The 18186-nt window shown below is 46.3% G+C and overlaps 1 protein-coding gene across 2 annotated transcripts in view; it reads left to right on the top strand.

The window, feature by feature from the left end:
- The first annotated feature begins 5880 nt into the window (after nt 1-5880).
- LOC309697834 (DNA (cytosine-5)-methyltransferase 3B-like) overlaps nt 5881-18186 on the top strand; it is a 40272-nt gene continuing 27966 nt past the window's right edge. The window contains exons 1-2 of one of the 2 annotated variants that reach the window (XM_082520014.1): nt 5881-6162; nt 17192-17297. In XM_082520014.1, coding sequence (XP_082376140.1) covers nt 6155-6162; nt 17192-17297 — 114 coding nt within the window. In that variant the 5' untranslated portion in view covers nt 5881-6154. The remainder of the gene's footprint in view (nt 6163-17191; nt 17298-18186) is intronic. The other variant, XM_082520013.1, reaches the window with a different exon arrangement.

The following is an 18186-nucleotide window of genomic DNA, read 5'->3' as shown; positions in this document are numbered from 1 at the left end:
TCAAACCTCACGAAAGCTTTTCCTTTAGTTTGACGGAGATTTATTTTTGTTCTTGTAAGACGAACTTTTAGAAGTTTGTAGCAAAAAAGCTGAAAGTTTTTGTTCCCTTTAAAATCACTTTGAATGTTCTCACCACGAGTTTAATTATTTTGATTATTATGCATGCGGATATAAAGCATGTGGAACATTAATTTCAATTTTATTTTATTTGTATAGCATCCTGAAGCAACAACAAGGCGCTTAATTACATTGTTTAGTAAAATTTGTTTAAATGTTTAGTCATTAATATCAAGTCAAAAACGTTATTATTTTCAAATACATAAAAACGTATTCAGGAACATTAGACATGTATTCATGTTATGTATTCAATGGGCTACGGTCTCTTATGCTATTTTACATTAGCAAATAATGCGACATTCATGTAATAATAATAATAAATGTTATTTATAGGCACCCATTAAAATGCTTGAGGTCTCCTTACATTTGTACAGCGAATTAAAATCATATACACAAATAAATCAGAATAAAATGAACACATAAAAGCACAAAATGACTGAAACAGTTGTGATCAGGTGGGTTTTGTGATGTCACTGAAAACGACTTTAATTTTTGGAGAATTCAAAGCATCTATAAATACCAGATGTTCAGAAAACAGCTCACATCTGCATCATGCTGATACGGTGCAAAATGTCAGTCACAAGTCACGAGCCAATGAGCATGCCCCGATGATCTTCCTTCTTGGCACAAATATGGTCAAAACGCATTAAATGAACTTGATGTTTCACTCAGAGCGACCTGAAAAAATCTCTGAGCTCATGAACTCATCAGCAAAGTGCTCGTAGGGGTCAGGCGCACGATCTGATATCCTCGTGTCGGTGTTGTTCCCAGATCATCATTAAAATGTTGTTCCAGGATCAACATTGCAAGTGACCAATCAGAATGTGGTGACGTCATACTTTTGCGACTTCGGGAAAAACTGCAGTAAAACAAAAAACTGTCTTAAGCTGCGAGAAACCACCTCTGTCTGCCGATCAACGGACCCCGACCCTTTAATAAACACTAAGCAGAACTGATATTGTCCTTGCAACATTGGAATTTCATAAATGCACGAATGGCTTGGCGCGCCAAAGAATAACGTCACAACAATGTGATTGGTCACTTGCAATGTTGAACCTGGAACAACATTTTCATGATGATCTGGGAACAACACCAACACGAGGATATCAGATCATCCAGGGGTCAGGCCGAGGGTCGTTTTCTCATCCACTTCAGAAGGACCCAGGTCTTTTTGTAACTGCAGCTGTCGCCCCCTGTTGGCAAGTCCGGGCAGCTTCTACGGGCTTTGATTTTCAGGCCTTCAATTCCAAAAAACTCTGGATGCACTTCAGAAGGACTCGAGTGACTTTGTTCTTTTACGTGGCCGAAATCTCCCCTGTGGTCCAAATGAACAGCAAACCTTGTGCTGCTGGAAATCATGAAAAACCTGTTTTCCTTTGGAGGTGATGCTTCTGGAAGTCAATGATCCCAATAACAATGATTATGAGATGGTAATACGATCGTTCCTAATGAAACTGTCCACAGCCCAGCGAGCCCTCTCAGGTCATCAGCTTCAGATCTTTGAACTGTTCCCAGAAACAGATCCAAGCTGGAGCTGCTTTCAGTTTCTGCCTTTTGATGATCGATTTATCGATTAAAGTCGATTCTGACTTGGATAACGTGAAATTGATTCATTAAAATCCTGAATCGATTTTTTAATATAAATTTATTTTGCCCAAAACGCCAGAATCTCAGGTTAAAGCTTCAGGTTAAAACAAAATTTCAACAACCACCAAACAGCTGAAGCAGTAAATGAGAGCAGGAACACGGTCTCTGCACAAAGACGTAAACACGAAGCGCCGACCTGACGCGTCAGAATCAGCGAGATGTCGCCTTTCTCACCCGACGGCACGTACGCGGTCACGCCGTCGGGGCTGAAAGCCGACAGCTCGCTGATTTTGAAGTGTCGCTTTGTGTTTACGTCCTTTTTGCGCTGATTCTGAAGCTGCAGGTTTTTCTCTCTCAAACAATATTGACCGAACCAGCAGCCAAAGACGATCCAAACTACGCTTCACATGAACATCGTCATGAATTTCCTCTGACTTTGGCTGTTTTGCTTCCACCACGATCACACTCATGTAGAGCTCTCTCTCTTTCTAAATCGATAATCAGAGCCCACCCTTATTGCCCACCATCTACACTGTCGGCCGCTGTTGGATTTTTTTGTTTTTTACTTACTTCCGACAGAAAGCCTCATTTCTGCTGTTCGATACTGAACAAATTGAAACTTTTTACATTTTGCAAAACTGCAAAACGCTGAGCTTTGTCTCTAATCAAACCTCTGTAACTTTGCTCTGCTTCACTTCGTTTTTGACAATATTTTTAAGGTCATCTGCTATAAAAACACAGACCAGGAAAATCGCCTTCATGTTTTTCTGTTTCATCCTCAGTTACTTTGACACAAAGGCGTCTGCTGTGCTGCTCACACCTTTGATTAAGTCTGGCAAGTGTCAGCTTCCTTTTTATAGATAGAAAAATATAGATATGTACTGATAAGCAGTGTTGGTCAAGTTACTTGAAAAAAGTAATCAGTAACTAATTACTGATTACTTCCCCCAAAAAGTAATCCTGTTACTTTACTGATTACTTATTTTCAAAAGCAATTAGTTACTTAGTTACTTAGTTACTTTTTAACAAAACGATTTACAACCTGAAGAGGTGATAAAGCGATAGATCTTTGAGCTCAATTCTATTATTTCTGCATAATCCATCATACAAAATGTAATCAAATGGAAAAGTCTCTTTTTAAAACTTGTTTTATTAGTTTTAAGCTTTTAACTTTACGCATGAAGCAAACATTAACATTCTCTGACTGGAAGAAATTTGTTTAACATTTAAGATAAGATGACCTTTATTAATCCCACAGGTGGGAAATTTGTTTCGTTACAGCAAAAGTACAAAGTTATGTAGCAGAAATTAGAAGACACTGGAATGGAATAAAATAAAATACTATATACAATAGAATAAAATAGAATACAAATGCTATATACAACAGAGTAAGAAAACACAAAAGTACAACTTTGTCAGAAAAAGATTATTGCACTTAGTATTATTGCACATGTGTGGATGTGTGTGCTTGATCAGTTGGAGTCTTTGTTGTGGAGTCTGACAGCAGTGGGGAGGAAAGACCTGCGAAATCTCTCCGTCCCACACCGTGGGTGCCGCAGTCTCCCACTGAAGGAGCTGCTCAGTGCTGTCACAGTCTGCTGCATGGGGTGGGAGATGTTGTCCATCAGGGATGACAGCTTAGCCGCCGTTCTCCTGTCACTCACCACCTCCACTGGGTCCAGAGGGCATCCTAGAACAGAGCTGGCCCTACGGATCACCCTGTTCAGTCTCTTCCTGTCCCCAGCAGAGATGCTGCCGCCCCAGCAGACCACACCATAAAAGATAGCAGAAGCCACCACAGAGTCATAGAAGGTCTTCAGGAGTGGGCCCTCCACTCCAAACGACCTGAGTCTCTGCAGCAGGTACAGCCTGCTCTGCCCTTCCTGTAGAGGGCGTCTGAGTTATGAGTCCAGTCCAGTCTATTGTTCAGATGAACACCAAGGTACCTGTAGCTGTCCACAGCCTCAATGTCCATACCTTGGATGTTCAGTGGTTGCAGTGGAAGCTGAGCCAGGACCAGCCGCTCCAGGGTCTTCATCAGGTGGGATGTCAGAGCCACCGGCCTGCCTGTGAAGGGTCTGAGGTGTCAGAGGTGGAGCAGCAGCAGTGGGGGTGGGTGAGTCTGCAGCCGATGTTGGAGACTGCCTCATGGCTGAGTCAAATCTGTTGAAGAAATGATTCAGTTCATTTGCCCATCTCACATCCCTCCCAGGCAGAGAGTTCTGCTGTTTGTGGCCCGAGATGGTTCTGAGGCCTCTCCAGACTTCACCAACGTTGTTTTGTTGAAGCTGGTTCTCCATCTTCTGCCTGTAGCTCTCCTTCCCATTCCTTATCAGTCCCCTCAGCTCTCTCTGCACCCTTTTCAACTCCTCTTTGTCTCTGGATTTGAAGGCCCTCCTCTTCTGCTTGAGGACAGCTTTAATTTCTGGGGTAATCCAAGGTTTGTTGTTGGAGAAACACCGTACAGTCCTGGTAGGTACAGTGTTATCCACACAGAAGTTTATATAGTCAGTAATGCATGTAGTAAGGCTGTCGATGTCCTCTCCGTGGTCATCACAAATCACCTCCCACACAGTCGACTCAAAACAATCCTTAAGAGCCTCCTCGCTCTCCTCTGACCATCTCTGTACTGTGCGGGTGGCTGGTGGCTCCCTGCGCACTAAGGGCTCATACACAGGGACAAGGTGCACCAGGTTGTGGTCAGATCTGCCCAGGGGAGGGAGAGGTGATGAACTGTATGCCTCTTCTGCATTGGCATACAGTAAGTCCAGTGTTTTATTGACTCTGGTTGGGCAGGTCACATACTGGGGGAAGGTGGGCAGTGTGCAGTCCAGTGAGGCATGATTGAAGTCCCCTGATATTATGAGAAGGGCTCTCGGAGATTGTGTTTGCAGTCTGCTGACCACAGAGTGGAGAGAGTCACAGGCTGCATCTGTGTTGGCCGAGGGGGGGGGGGGGCATACGCTGTTATTGCGAAAACATGCGAGAACTCCCGGGGCAGGTAGTACGGATGCATGCTAACGGCTAACAGCTCAATGTCTCTGCTGCAGAGTTGTTCTTTCACTTTGACGTGCCCGGGTTACACCATCTGTCGTTCACAAACACTGCCACTCCCCCTCCTTTCCTCTTACCGCTCTCTCTCGTCCTGTCCGCCCGCAGCAGCTGGAATCCCAGTAGCATCACGCTCGTGTCTGGTGTTAGCGGTGTTAACCATTTAAACCTATTTCCAGCATTCAAAATAAAATAGTTCTTTGTGTTTACACTCAGTCTTTCAAATAGATGCCAGTGAAACACAGCAGTGAATAAATAAAATCAAACACTAGCGGTCCTGTTGCTCTATTTTCACCTGTATAGCAGGAGTGGGGCAGGCGGAGGTTTGCCCTGGTGCAGGTGAGCCGCAGTGGTCAGTGGAAGAATCCGGGAGTTTCTCATTCCCGTGGTAGCTACTCGGTGCTTGCTTGGAAGTTTAGGGGTTTTCTTCCCACGCACAGCGGACACTAATGTTTTTGTCACTTTTTATGGAATCAAACTCAAAGTAATGTGATTACTTCCACGCTTTAAACGCTGCACGCTCATACTCTCTCCCGCACTCGATATATGATCCATTGTTGATCTGCACACAGCTGTTGTCACGAACTTCGCACTCGCTTACGTCACTGTCATGAGACATTCTCGCAAAAAAATCACGGTTTTAGTAACGCAGTAACGCAGCGTTCCTACGGGAAAGTAACGGTAATCTAATTACCGTTTTTGCAATAGTAATCCCTTACTTTACTCGTTACTTGAAAAAAGTAATCGAATTACAGTAACACGTTACTGCCCATCTCTGCTGATTCGAATCGTGGATCGAATCGATTCTAGAAATCAGTGAGGCCCAGCACTAATTCATGGCACATCTGGCTCGTCTTGTCCCGTCAGGGGGCAGTAAAGCCTGCGCTGTGGTGGAAACAGAGTGATGATGTTTTTTAATCTTTGAGCGATAGGCTGAGATCATGACAGAGAAAATCCATGAAACTCCTTGAAGATTGACTCAGTGCCACAGACAATGTGGTAAAGCGAGGCTGACTAAGAACACACTCTGAGAGAGAGAAGCGTGTCAGTAATTATTGTGGCTCAATAATAGTTCCTGCTCTCACTTTTACCTCGCGGACAGAAAATGGGAGTTAACCATTTCACCTGGGAAAGACCTGATCACTCCGAGCCACCAATCAGCTTCCACCTCCGCCTGCACCCCGCCCAAGAGAGAGAGGGAGCGAGAGAGCGAGAGAGAGCGAGAGCTGATGCGCAGCCGCATGCTTCCACATCGTGAACACCTCCTGCTGCCTGAGGATTAGAGCTCACACTCCAATCTGCGCTCAACTTCAGCGGCTGTGAAAACCTCGTTCGGACTCGGACTCGGCACCAGAGTGTTTCCTCCCAAGTTCCCGCTGTGCAAGAAGCAGAAGCGTGCATGGTTATGTAAGTATTTTCCCGGGGAGGGCGCGGGGTGTTCGTCCCTCCAGGACTTACCGAGAGAGTTAGGAACGAGAAAGAATGCGACGTCGCCGGGCAGAGTGCGCCTCGCTGCAGCTCTGAGCTCCACATGTGCGCACAGCTGCGCGCACATGTGGAGCTGAGGGAGCAGAGCGCGATCTGAGGCTCTCCGAGGAGCTTCTCCGTGTCTGCGGCGGAACGTAACTCCGTTAAAACAGTTTTAGTTAGCGCGTAATACACGTGTAATAACAGCCTGGCTGTTCCGGTCAGTGAGTGCACAGCGGAGTGCGCGGGGACGGAAGGTCAGCGGGTTTTTCTTCTCTCGGTGGTTTGTGCGCTGTGAACGCGCGCACGGTGAGTTTACCTTCTGTGCGCCTGACAGTCCTGCTGTCATGGCAAGTATGAACACATGTGCGGCACACAAGTGAAAGTACTGATATGAGCACGCGAGGAGACTTTAAAGAGAAACGGCTGAGGGGAGAAATCTGCGGGGGGGTCACCGGCGGGGGCGCACGGAGCCCTCGTGCTCCAAAAAACACACCAGCACGGAGCAAACATGGTGGACCTGTGTTAAAAATGTCCCAAACCAGGGGCGGATCTAGAAAAAGGTGGAAATCAATGCTGCTTCCTGTAATGTGTCATTCATGTGGTTAAAATACAGCAAGTACACACATGTTTCATATAAACACACTCTGTAATGTTCGGATTGGCTTCAGCCCACAAAATCAAACGTTACAGTTACACAAAACGTGAATTTAGATTTGATGCACTGTACGGCAAACACAACAAATAAGCATGTGGCCCAACGTGATCAGCTACAAACACAAGTCTAACTAAAGTCTCACACTGTTAATATTTTATTAGGAACAATCAAACTGTTTCATGCTTAAATTTACACAAAACGTCAGAAATCCGTCAAACCGAATTTTTCACGACGTATTGCGTTCACGCTCTGGGCTCCAGCTGTTTTCATAAACTGTTTGCCTCACTTTATTTGGGGTCAGTCTTTTCAGTTAATTTACAGTTTCTCTCGCACTGACACACTGTGCTGTCAGACAAAGGAAAAGTTACATTGTTACTGTAACAAACATATTTAATCCTTTTTATAACTTGAAATGCAAATAAAACTTGTACATTTTAAAAACTTTTGCAAACAACAAAGTTATCAATCAGGTGTTCTGCATCAAATAAGATGCCACACATATTATTTGCGCCTCTCCAAAAAATAGTTTCTGTCCACTGTAAGAGCGAGGGGCACATCACAGCCTGATACCTGCAGGCCTGACAGCAGCAGGTGTCAGGCCTGCAGTGTCCACAGGTGTGGTGTCCACAGGTGTCCACCTGTTTCACACCTGCACACAGCGTTTACACTGCAGCCTGCCTTTGGTGGCAGCTGTAGAATTTTTGTGGTGGGTTGGGTACGACGTCTGTTCCTGAGATTACCAAGATTAGGAGGTTCCCATGACATCATCCACATCCTAAAGGTGAAAAAGTGTCTGAAACTGAAGGTTGAGAGTGGCCTGAGCTTCAGGCTCACAGGGATTACCCAGCATGCACTGAGCTCATTACTAGAAACCGTGTTTAATATGAAGATCCATCATGGAACAGGAGGAATATGACTGGAAATGAGAAGAAGAAGAAGAGCAGGCCACCTTAGCTCGGCTCCATACAGAACTGCAGCGATTTGTTATATTTTAAGCAGATTTGATAAATGCGATCTCTGTGGTTTGAAATCAGTGTTCTCATAGTTCAAAATGAGTTTCACACTGAGACTGAGGTTCTGGGGAATTCTGACCTGCAGCTTCTTTGTGACTCAGCGTGGTCAGAAAAATGATAAGACAGTGACTCACTCTGCAAAGGGTTTATTCTGGATATCACATCATTTGTTTACAGATCATTCATAAATATGCAGTTAATAATTCCTCAAATATTTCCCCCAAAAACATCCAGCAAATTTAATCTGTTAATAAATGCCAGAAAACGAGAGCTGTTCAGTCTCTCTCACCTTAAACAAATAAACCTTTTACTTCCTTGTGTGAGCTGGAGTCGTACAAGAACCCAGCCAAGCAACATTTGCATAAGCACATCTGGCACATCTGGCAGTGGGACAGAAAACCTGCAGACAGACTTGATGTGTCATCTGAGGCATGGTGACTTTTATTTTCAACAAATGAAGTGTGAGCATAAACCATAGACTGTATACAAAAGATGGACGTGGTTGCCAAGGTGTCACCATCAGTTTGTGAACATTTTAGGCCGTCTGCGTTTTGGAGGCACAGGACGTGGTTAGCTTGGTGATCAGGCGGGAGTGTCACACAGATGCAGGCCACCCAGATTTTTCTGTGGAACTCCAAAGAATTCCATGTTTTTATAGAGCAAATAGAAAATATTCTCTAATCGTTTGAATTTACTTTTCCTTTTAATAACATTTTTTATGATAAAAAACGTGGATTTCTCTGCGTGCGGAAGTCGGCATCGGCAGACACAGAAGCCGCCACGAAATATCCCGAGACCTTCAGGAGAGTCCCGTCGTAAGATGATGCTGAAATGATATTTAAGTGTTTTAGGAAGCCCATCGGAGCGGGCACGCTCCCATTTGTGTAACTATTTTTAAATTCCAGTAGAATTACAAAGACGTAACCTAGCGCAATCATTTTTGGTTTTTTGCTTATGAAACCAGAGGAGTCGTACTTGCATAACATGCGTTCAGCTTGTCCGCGGTCACAGTTTCCTTCCACAAATGGCTTCTTGCAAAAATCGGGTAAAAAGCGCTGGCAAGAACAAAAACATTATAATCCAGAAACATGCGATCAGTTATTCATAGCACTTCCTATGTTGGAATAAACGTCAGCGCGAACTATCGCACATTACCTGCAAAAACCAAAAGTGACGTCATTTTTCGTGGAAACGTAGTTTTTTCATTACAGGGCCTTAAAAGCTGGTTTCCTGTGTGACTTTGTGCCGCTCTGTGTAGTTCCTGAGACGCTCCGAACTCAAACTGCACTGTTGGAAATCATTTATTTTAATGCTGTTTTTTTGCAAATTGTGCACAATAATATTTATTTTCAATTTTCCTGCTCGTCAGCAATATTAAAATAAAATCCCAGAATTTCACCAACATGGAAAAACTTTGATCAAAATGCTCCAACAGTACAAACACAGTCCAGAGGTTCAGCTCATTGACTCCAGTTAAATGAGGTGAAGGCTAGCGCACAGCTAGCAGCTACAGCTCCCTGTGTCACCCTGCACGTGTCGGTGAGAGAAGCCACGCCCCCAACCATGCAAACTTGAATCCAGGTGAATTATAAAAACATGTGCGCAGGTGTTATAGAGGAGGAAAGAATCCAGCAGTTTGTGTATCAGGTTGTAAACATGTTTATTTCTGCTGTTTTAACATGTGACTCGCCGCAGCCTCTGCTGGACACCCGTGGAACTGCAGGTTTTGGTGCTTCAGCTGCATGAAGCTCAGTGCTAGAAAGATAAACAGTCCTGCAGCTCAAGCGTGAAACATTCACCTCTGACAGCAGAGCAAAGGCGCCGTCACTGTGAAGCTCGCCTCCTCATTTCCTGTCACGTGTCTGCTGCTCCAGCGACGGATGTTCGCCCTGAACCCAGTCTCTAATAATGAGGTCAGTGTGTGTTTATCACCCTCGCCGCTGCGTCCGGCGTCTGCTGATCGCCACAGTCCCGTGTAGCATGGTGTTCTCCACCTGAGGCAGGACTCTGATGTACAGACGATGTCTGCACATTGTCTTTCTCATGAGAGGAGGCGTTCCCTTCAGAAAAGGCCCACAGTAAAAGTCCACTGTGACCTTTACAGGTGTTTATCACATAAATGTGCCCTTGGGGCTGATAATGTAAAGGGTCCATATTTCCACCATTTCTCTCACTCAGTATCAGCAGAAATGTAAAGCCAGGATCATCAGAGCCGGAAAAGGTTGGATTGGTGCTTTCTTATCCAATAAGGAGCGATATCTGGAGATTGAAGCTCTGGAAAGCTCAGTCTTAGAAATCTTGGTTTTGTTGAAGTTTCTCTAAGTGTTCGGTGCATCTAAGCTAAGTTAAAGCACAGGTTTCACTCTGTGGCTGCTGCAGCAAGAAGCACTGAAGCTTTGGCTCGTCCACAGTCGAGCGCCGTGCATGATCAACATGTGCATGCGTGGATAGCAGAGGCTCAGAGCGCTCCGTTTTCAGAGTCTGGGGTTTTGATGTTAAACATCGAGCCGTTTATTTGTAGCTCGATGTTCTGACAGAAGAGCTGCAGTTCTGTGAGGAGTCCTGGTGTACAGTTCAAAGTGGGAGCTCGTGGCAGTTTGTGTTCTTCGTGGCTCTGCTGGAGGAGCCGCATACCTTCGTTCTGTACAATAGGAGCCGAAGCACACAATGTATGAAGTCTAAAGGCTCCATCTGAGCTGGAAGGGGCCATAAAGTACATGACAGATGAGGAATGCTGCCCCCAAAGAGTTAGAGAGAGACCCTGAGGAGCTGACCCCTCCCACACACACACACACACACACACACACACACACACACACACACACACACACACACACACACACACTCTTTGGGAGTGAACAATCCCCTCTTGCAATGCGCTCCTTAATCTGCAGCCACCAGACACAACTTTGATGTGAAGCCCCCCCCTCTTGTCCCTTTCGCTGGGCCCCTCACGCTGCCCTCCGTCCTTCCTCAGCTCCTCGGATTCTTTCTCACTTCCCTCTGTTTCTGTTTCTCGGAGCTCAAACACACGGCCTGGAAAACGTTAAAGATATGCAGCGAGGGCGAAGCAGGAAGGGAGCTAACGCAGCCGTGGTTACGTGTAGTTTTAGACGGAGAATCGGTCAGCAGGTGCAGAAACGTTACCGCCTCCAGTGTTAACCAGGAGTGGTCTGTTCTCCCACAGACAGCATGAACGATGCCTTACACCTGCTTCAACATCCACCAGGGGGCGAAACCTGGTGGATGAAAGTGGTCCCAGCTCCATCCAGGCAAATATAACCTCTGTCTCTCTTCCACAGCATGTCTTTATCCTGTCTTCCTCCCCCCGCCCCTCCCTGAGCCTGACCCGGAGGTTTCTTCCTATTAAAAGGGGTTTTTTCCTTCCCACTGTCGCCAAAGTGCTGCTCATAGGGGGTCATATGACTGTTGGGTTTCTCTGTATGTGTTATTGTAGGATCTACCCTAAAGCGCCTTGAGGCGACTGTTGTTGTGATTTGTATAAATAAAATGTTGAAGCGTGTCTGAGGTTCTCGTCCAGCCTGTTGGCTTCAGCTGCCGGCCTCTGTGGCGATGGCAGCTTTGGGTTTCAGTCATGTGCATTTCTCACGTCGCTGTCGTCTCCCGTGTGATGTAGAAACATAGTAACTCTGAGAAGTTGTGCCGTTTGTTCTGTTTCTCTGTGGGAGTTTCCATCATGTAAAATTTGCATAGCTTTAGTCTTTGTGGTGACAGATTCTCCCCCTGTGCGGTTCTGGTGTCGTGTAGGCAGCAGGAGACAGTGTTATTCTGTACGTCACCGCTGATGACGGCCGTGATGCCGAGCGCCGTCGCCGAGCACGGCTTATAGTGCTGTTACTATAAGCAGTGCTATATACTGTTGTTGGGTCTTTGCGCCACAGCATGAGGTGAAGATGCAGAGAGCCGAGGCCAGAAACTAAAATCGTTAAATGAGAGAACGACACCTATGAGGTGGAGTGTTTCTCCTGCTTCTCATGAGCTTAATTGGACACATCAGCAGCAGAAACTAATCCAGGTCTGACGGCTGGCTGACCCCCCTCACCGCCTTCCACCCGTCAGATTCACTCTTTCCAAACATGTTTGCTCCTCACAGCGAGCGCGACCATTTCACCCTCTCGTCAGACCTCGTTTTCTTCAGGCACCTGTTGGGTTTCACAGTGGGTGAAAGGTTGAAAGCGTGGGGACTCGGAGCAGTGCGCTGTTTAGTGTCTGAACTCTTTCACCTCTCCGGAGGGGGAGTTCCTCACCCAGGACTTCCTGCTGCCTGCCAGCCATATAAGTGTGTGTGTGTTTGTGTGTGTGGGCGTAATTACTCACGTTGTGGGGCCACAAATCTATCCCAACAGTCACATTGTGGTTTCCTCCTTCCTCCTGGGGATAAAGCTGATTCTAGCATAAAACCATTGGATCTGAAGTTTAGAGACAGGCTTTTAGGGCCTGTTTGGATCTTTTGTCTGCAGGTGTGCATGCAGGCGTGAGGCTCGAGCGGCCACAAACTGAGTTAGCTCGTGCTTTCGTTCCAGACCAAACTAACAGGATGTGTCCGTCCACCGAGACGGGAAACTCGAACAGGAAACTAAGAAAGCTTCAGTGCAGCTGACAGGAACGTTGGGCTTTCAGCAGAGCAGCAGGGCTGTAGATCCTACCTGTCACCTCACTTGGTTAACGAGAAAACAAACTAAAAAAACTTAAATGACCCTTGACCCCTGAGCGCAGCCCTGAAAGGCGGGTCCTTGTTTGCATCGACTGATTGTTGATCCACTCTCCAACACTTGAATTCAGAGCTTCCACGATGGCGGCATGCCGGTGGATTTCCTCGCCTACCGCCCCCCTGTTTATTTTCAGCCACTGAATTTTAGCGACAGTCATTGGTGGATCCAGTCTCCTCGTGATGGAAAACAGTTGATGTGTTTGAGTGTGCAGGAAGCACCTGGCAGAGTCATGCAGGTGGTTGTTTTATGGTTCAAAGCATGTGAGAGTGCACGATCCCGAATGTGCACACAGCACAGAGGATGCATGTGCGTTTGTGTAGCTCCTACACTCAGTTTGACCCCAGTGTGCACACAGTTTATTGCAACATGAGGAAACTTCACCTCATTTAACGCTCTTTCATTCGCTGTTGTGAAGCGATTACAAGTCTGCTGAGTAGAGATGGGAATTTATACGAATTGAGTGATTTTGATTCCATAATCTGCATGTTGTGGATTAGTGCTGGGCGACATGACCACATATATCTACCGTGTGGACGACAGAAAAGTGTCTATCGTGCCATTTGTCTTCTATCGTTTCTAACCTAATTTTATAAACTATTACATAAAATATATCATCAAATAGCCTGTGGCAAATGTATTAGTGTTGTCTTGTCACTATGCATTCTCTAACTTTATGCAAGAGAAAATAAAGTATTAAAAAAAATGAAGAAACGCCGTCTTGTGGTTTTGCGACATGGTGCTGCTTTACGTGCTTCATGTCCGGACATGCACCAGGCAGAGACGGCAGCCCAAGAAGAAGCACTTTTACCAAAACGGGGTACGTCTGTGATTTGGTTACTTGTTGGGTTCAACAGCACCAACACGGAGCAGAAGACGCCCATTTGTAAGCTATGCTATAAAACTATTCCCGCGCCCGATGGCAACACAACAAATCTCTTGTATCACCTACAGAAGGCCCACGAAGAAGAATCCAGAGAATCCGAGCTAAACCAAGCTGTGGAACGACGGGAGCAAGTTGGGAAAGAAAAACTATACCAGCTGAAGATGCAGCAGCCTTTCACACGAGGCCCGTATGAGAAAACGTCCCAGCGGCATAAACAAATCACAGGCGCCGTCTCGCGTTGCATTTGTAAAGGCATGGCCCTGTTTATGTAGTTGAGAAGGACGGCTTTCGTGACCTCGTCAAAGTCCTTGATCCGAGGTACGTTATGCCCGGTCGTAAGCACTTCAGTAAAGTCGAGTTGCCTCGCTTATACGAAGCATGGCGGCCAAAGTAGAGCAGGATGTTTGCAGTGTCGTGCATTAAGCCTTGGCTGCTGACCTGTGGACGAGCAGAGATACGCAGCCCTGCATGAGCGTAACCATCCGTTTCATTAACGAAGACGCCGCGCTCGCTGTTGACAGACTGCGGACTTCCCACATGACCACACTGGAGTCATGTTAGCCCAAGGTATGAGTCTGCCATCGCTACGTATTTACCGTGCATAAAGTACATTATGTGCGTATATACGTGCACGTAGTACTATTATACATACACACATTAGTTTTACTAGCATATATGATATGCATGTTAGTAAAACAAATATTTTGGGCAGAAAACCTTGAAACTGTTGTGCACTTTAAAAAGTTCATTTTAAATGTATGATTTTGAAAATAAAGAAGGCCACAGCTGTTTTCCTTTGATGCGTTTATATTGCTGCACTAAAATGCACGTTTCTCATTTGTGACAGTTCCTTTAAACCTTCAAAATAAAGTTGGAGAAAAGTGAGCAATGACATCTGTCACACTTTTCAGAGAATAAGTGGAAACATTGTGGTATATCGTGATATATATCGTTATCGTGATATAAAATAATTCACATCGTGATAAATATTTTTCCATATCGCCCAGCACTACTGTGGATCAAATGTTTGTGTGTGCTGGAGGTGTTTCCCCTTGGCGTTGGGGCGTTTTCTTCAAAGTGATGCGGTACATTACTTAATTACACTCAGGAGAAATCAGTTTGTTGCACTACTCGCCGGAAGTTAAACGACCTGAAACACATAATCACCATTTAACAGGTGACACACAGCGACACGTGCTAATGACGGCATCTTAGTATGTAGGTATGAACACAAATTCGACGGCACAACGAGACATTAAAGCAGTCGCCATGATGATTCTACTTTAAAAACACGGACAGGTACAAACACAGCCCGACTCTCACAGCTGGGGTCAGCTTTCACGCTACATTCGTGGCTAGCTTAGCGTTAGCATGCTGTCTGGCTAGCTTAGCCTTTAGGATGTATTCTGTGCAGAGCTGAAGCATAATGCATTTGTTTGTGTCCTGGATGCAGTTTCCGCTTTACCATTGCGCGCCCATCCTTTTGTGCAGCAAAGTCCAGTGTCACCTAAAGAAGGATTATTTTGAGTTGTGAATCATGCAAAGCTGCTGTAGTCCAAAAAGAGACGAGCTGGAACTGAGCAGAAAGAGAAGATCACCTTAATCATCCTGCGACCGTTCAGTACCCAGAGACTGACCTTTAACCTCGCTGAAATCCTAACCTACACACACGTCTGTGGTGTAAACACACACACACACAATAAAATGAGTATTTAGGTTGACCAGCATGAGGCTCAGGAGAATGCAGAGTCATATGGTGTGTGCCTAACACACACACACACACACACACACACACACACACACACACACACTGATAGGTTTGTGTGTTTGCTTTTTTCAGGCTTTTTTGGGTCAGATCAGTCCCACAGAGCAGCGAGGTGTGAACTCTTGGAGAACAGGCAGTGCTTTTATTTGCAGTGATAAATTAGTCCAATAGTCAATGCAAATATGCAATCAATCAATTTATTTATAAGCACATTTAAAAACAACACAGATTGATTAAAGTGCTGCATGCAGTAAAAAGTAGAACAAACACACAGAGAATGAAACTCAGTCACAATTCAAAGCTAAAGAGTAAAAATGTGTTTCCGACGTGTTTCAAAAATGTCGAGTGTTGGAGAGACGATGACCAGGCTGTTCCAAGTTTGTGCGCAGCAATCACAAAGGCCCGCTCTCCTCTGCGTTTGTCCTGTGGTGCTACGACGTCCTGCGATGTTCCCAGCAATGACCCGCGCTCGTGAAATCCTACAGCAGGCAAGCAGTCAGTCTGTCCGCTCTCACGTCACAACTATCGGGCTTGGCGAAATATTCTAGCGCTGACCGTCACCTGACTCCGCTGTTAAACAGCTCTGATGATTGCAAACAGCTGGAAACAGCTTCAGATGCCCTTCAGCACCTGACTTCCGGAGCAACTTCCATAAACAACCCCAGAAATGGAGAGGGAGAAAAAACCCGCAGGCAGGTCGGGGAGCGTCCGATCGTGTCACGTCTTTACTTTGGCTTCTATTATTTTCTGTTTCATCCATTTCTTCCTTCTTTCCTTCCTTCTGTCTTTCCTTTGCTCCCTCATCCAGCTTCCGTGTGCTGTTCGGTCGTTTGTTTCCTTCGATGCTTTGATCCGTTCTCACTGTGACTTTATTTGCTCTTCTTTCCTCCTGATTGTTCTCACAGATTCGTGTTTGTGCTCTGCCTCTGTCGTCATGCTCAGCCGCAGTAATGCCCCATCGACGCACTTCTCCTTCTTCTTCACGCCGTTTGCGTCGAACGCACTCTGAAGCGCGGCCGTGAACATTTCGAGCTCCGCTTCCGAACAAACTCTGAGTGAAACTGACGATCATCATCAGCTGTGTCATTAAAGCAGCACTTCAGCGTTAGGAAGGAAGTCTGGAGTATCCGAGGAATTTCATCCGAGGCCACAGCGGCGATTGTTGATTGTTCAGCTGCGCATCCTCTCTGCAGAGGCCCAGGATGTGGAATGGGCGTGTAGGTCGCAGCTTTATGTTAAACATCCTTTCTTATTGTCTGTCTTTAACCTAAAGCAGTGATTAGGTCGTCCTGTCGAGTCTGTCGGCTGCCTCTCCAGAGAGGCCGAGGCACTCCGCCTACACCGTCAGGCAGCCGCTAGTTTTCGTGTCTCTCTCAGCCTATCAGAACCTGGACGTATCTCCACCTGACGAAGAGTTTGAGATCCTCTCCGAACGACGACGAGGTAACCGGTGACCGGTTCGGCCTGGAGGGAAGACTTGAGCTTGTTGTATTTCAGAATGGAATTTCAAAATAAGAGTGAGGAGATCGTTTAATTAACTCGATCGCTGGAGGTGTGATCTCTCTCTGATGGATTAAAACTAAAGATAGACCCACACCTGTGCAGCCCAGCACTACCTGCGACAGGGGGAGGGGCTAAAATAGCTCGCCTCAGAGGCGGTTTAACTGGTTGAAGCTGAAAACCATGTGTTTCACACAAACGCTTTTTTCTATCTAACATTCACACGTAGTAGCGCAGACTGGGGATCAAACCTCCAACCTCACGATCAGTAGGTGACTTGCTCCACCCCTAACTCCTCTGGTAAAGTCTCAGTGAACTCCAGCTGTAAGTCCAGCTGCCCGAGGACCCGAGGAAGAAGAGCGTTATTCCGAGCAGACGTGACGCTGACGGAAACTGTCTCACGTTTTTGTCCTGCAGGTTTGAGAAGGAGTCAGCACAGACACGGGAATCCAGCGCCACCGCCATGCCTTCCAACAAATACTCTGCTGCTATCATGGAGAAGAGCAACAACATGACGGCCACAGTGAGTCTCACACACACACACACACACACACACACACACACACACACACAGTCATGGCCACTCCCCCAGCTGCTGCCTGAGCCAGCTGTGGGTTTAAAGGAGAGTGTGTATCGCTGCCAAGGCAGATGCCCGGGCAGGACCGCCAGCATGTTACATGAGTCCAATTGAGAATGCACGTCAGCAGAGAGGCTGCATGCAGTGCCACACACACACACACACACACACACACACACACACACACACACACACACACACACACACACACACACACACACACAGCTGAGGCGGAAACCAGAAATGTTTGGGAGACGGAAGGACAGAGGGAGGAAGGAGTTGAAGCGAGGAGGAAAGGATGGAGGGAGCACAGTGGCCTCTTTATAAGCTCAGCAAATGGATTCACTTCACACACACAGACACACACACACACACACACACAGACGCACACTTGGCTCCTCCTGTCGTCCGTTACTTCCTGTCTTTCACTCATATATCACTCCATCACTGATCCGCCACCATCTGCTTCTCTTCTTTCTCCACTTTCACCTCCTCCACCCGTTCGTCTCCTCTCGTCTCCGAGTGTTTGTGCAGCTTTTCTTTTCTGCTCTTTGGGATTCAGGGAAAGTTGGGCAGCTTTGATCCGTAACACTTCCTGCTCAGGGAATAATTTCAGGGTTTCTTTACCGCGTTTTGTTTTGGGACTTCGGCGGTGGTGTGAGTCAGCATCTTTTGATTTGTTGCATCGTCACTGGCTGTCAGCTTCAGCACCGTCCTGTGTGCGTAGGGGAGAAAGGCTTTTGGGTTAGGATGCACTCCTTCGCTCACCCTGCACAGGAGGAGGTAGGAGGAGCGGGTCATGACGCCGGCAGTGTAGACGTGTTGAACACAAACG

Source organism: Aulonocara stuartgranti, assembly GCF_965226115.1.
Source record: "Aulonocara stuartgranti genome assembly, chromosome: 20".
NCBI lineage: Eukaryota > Metazoa > Chordata > Actinopteri > Cichliformes > Cichlidae > Aulonocara > Aulonocara stuartgranti.
This window is presented reverse-complemented; position numbering and strand designations above follow the sequence as displayed.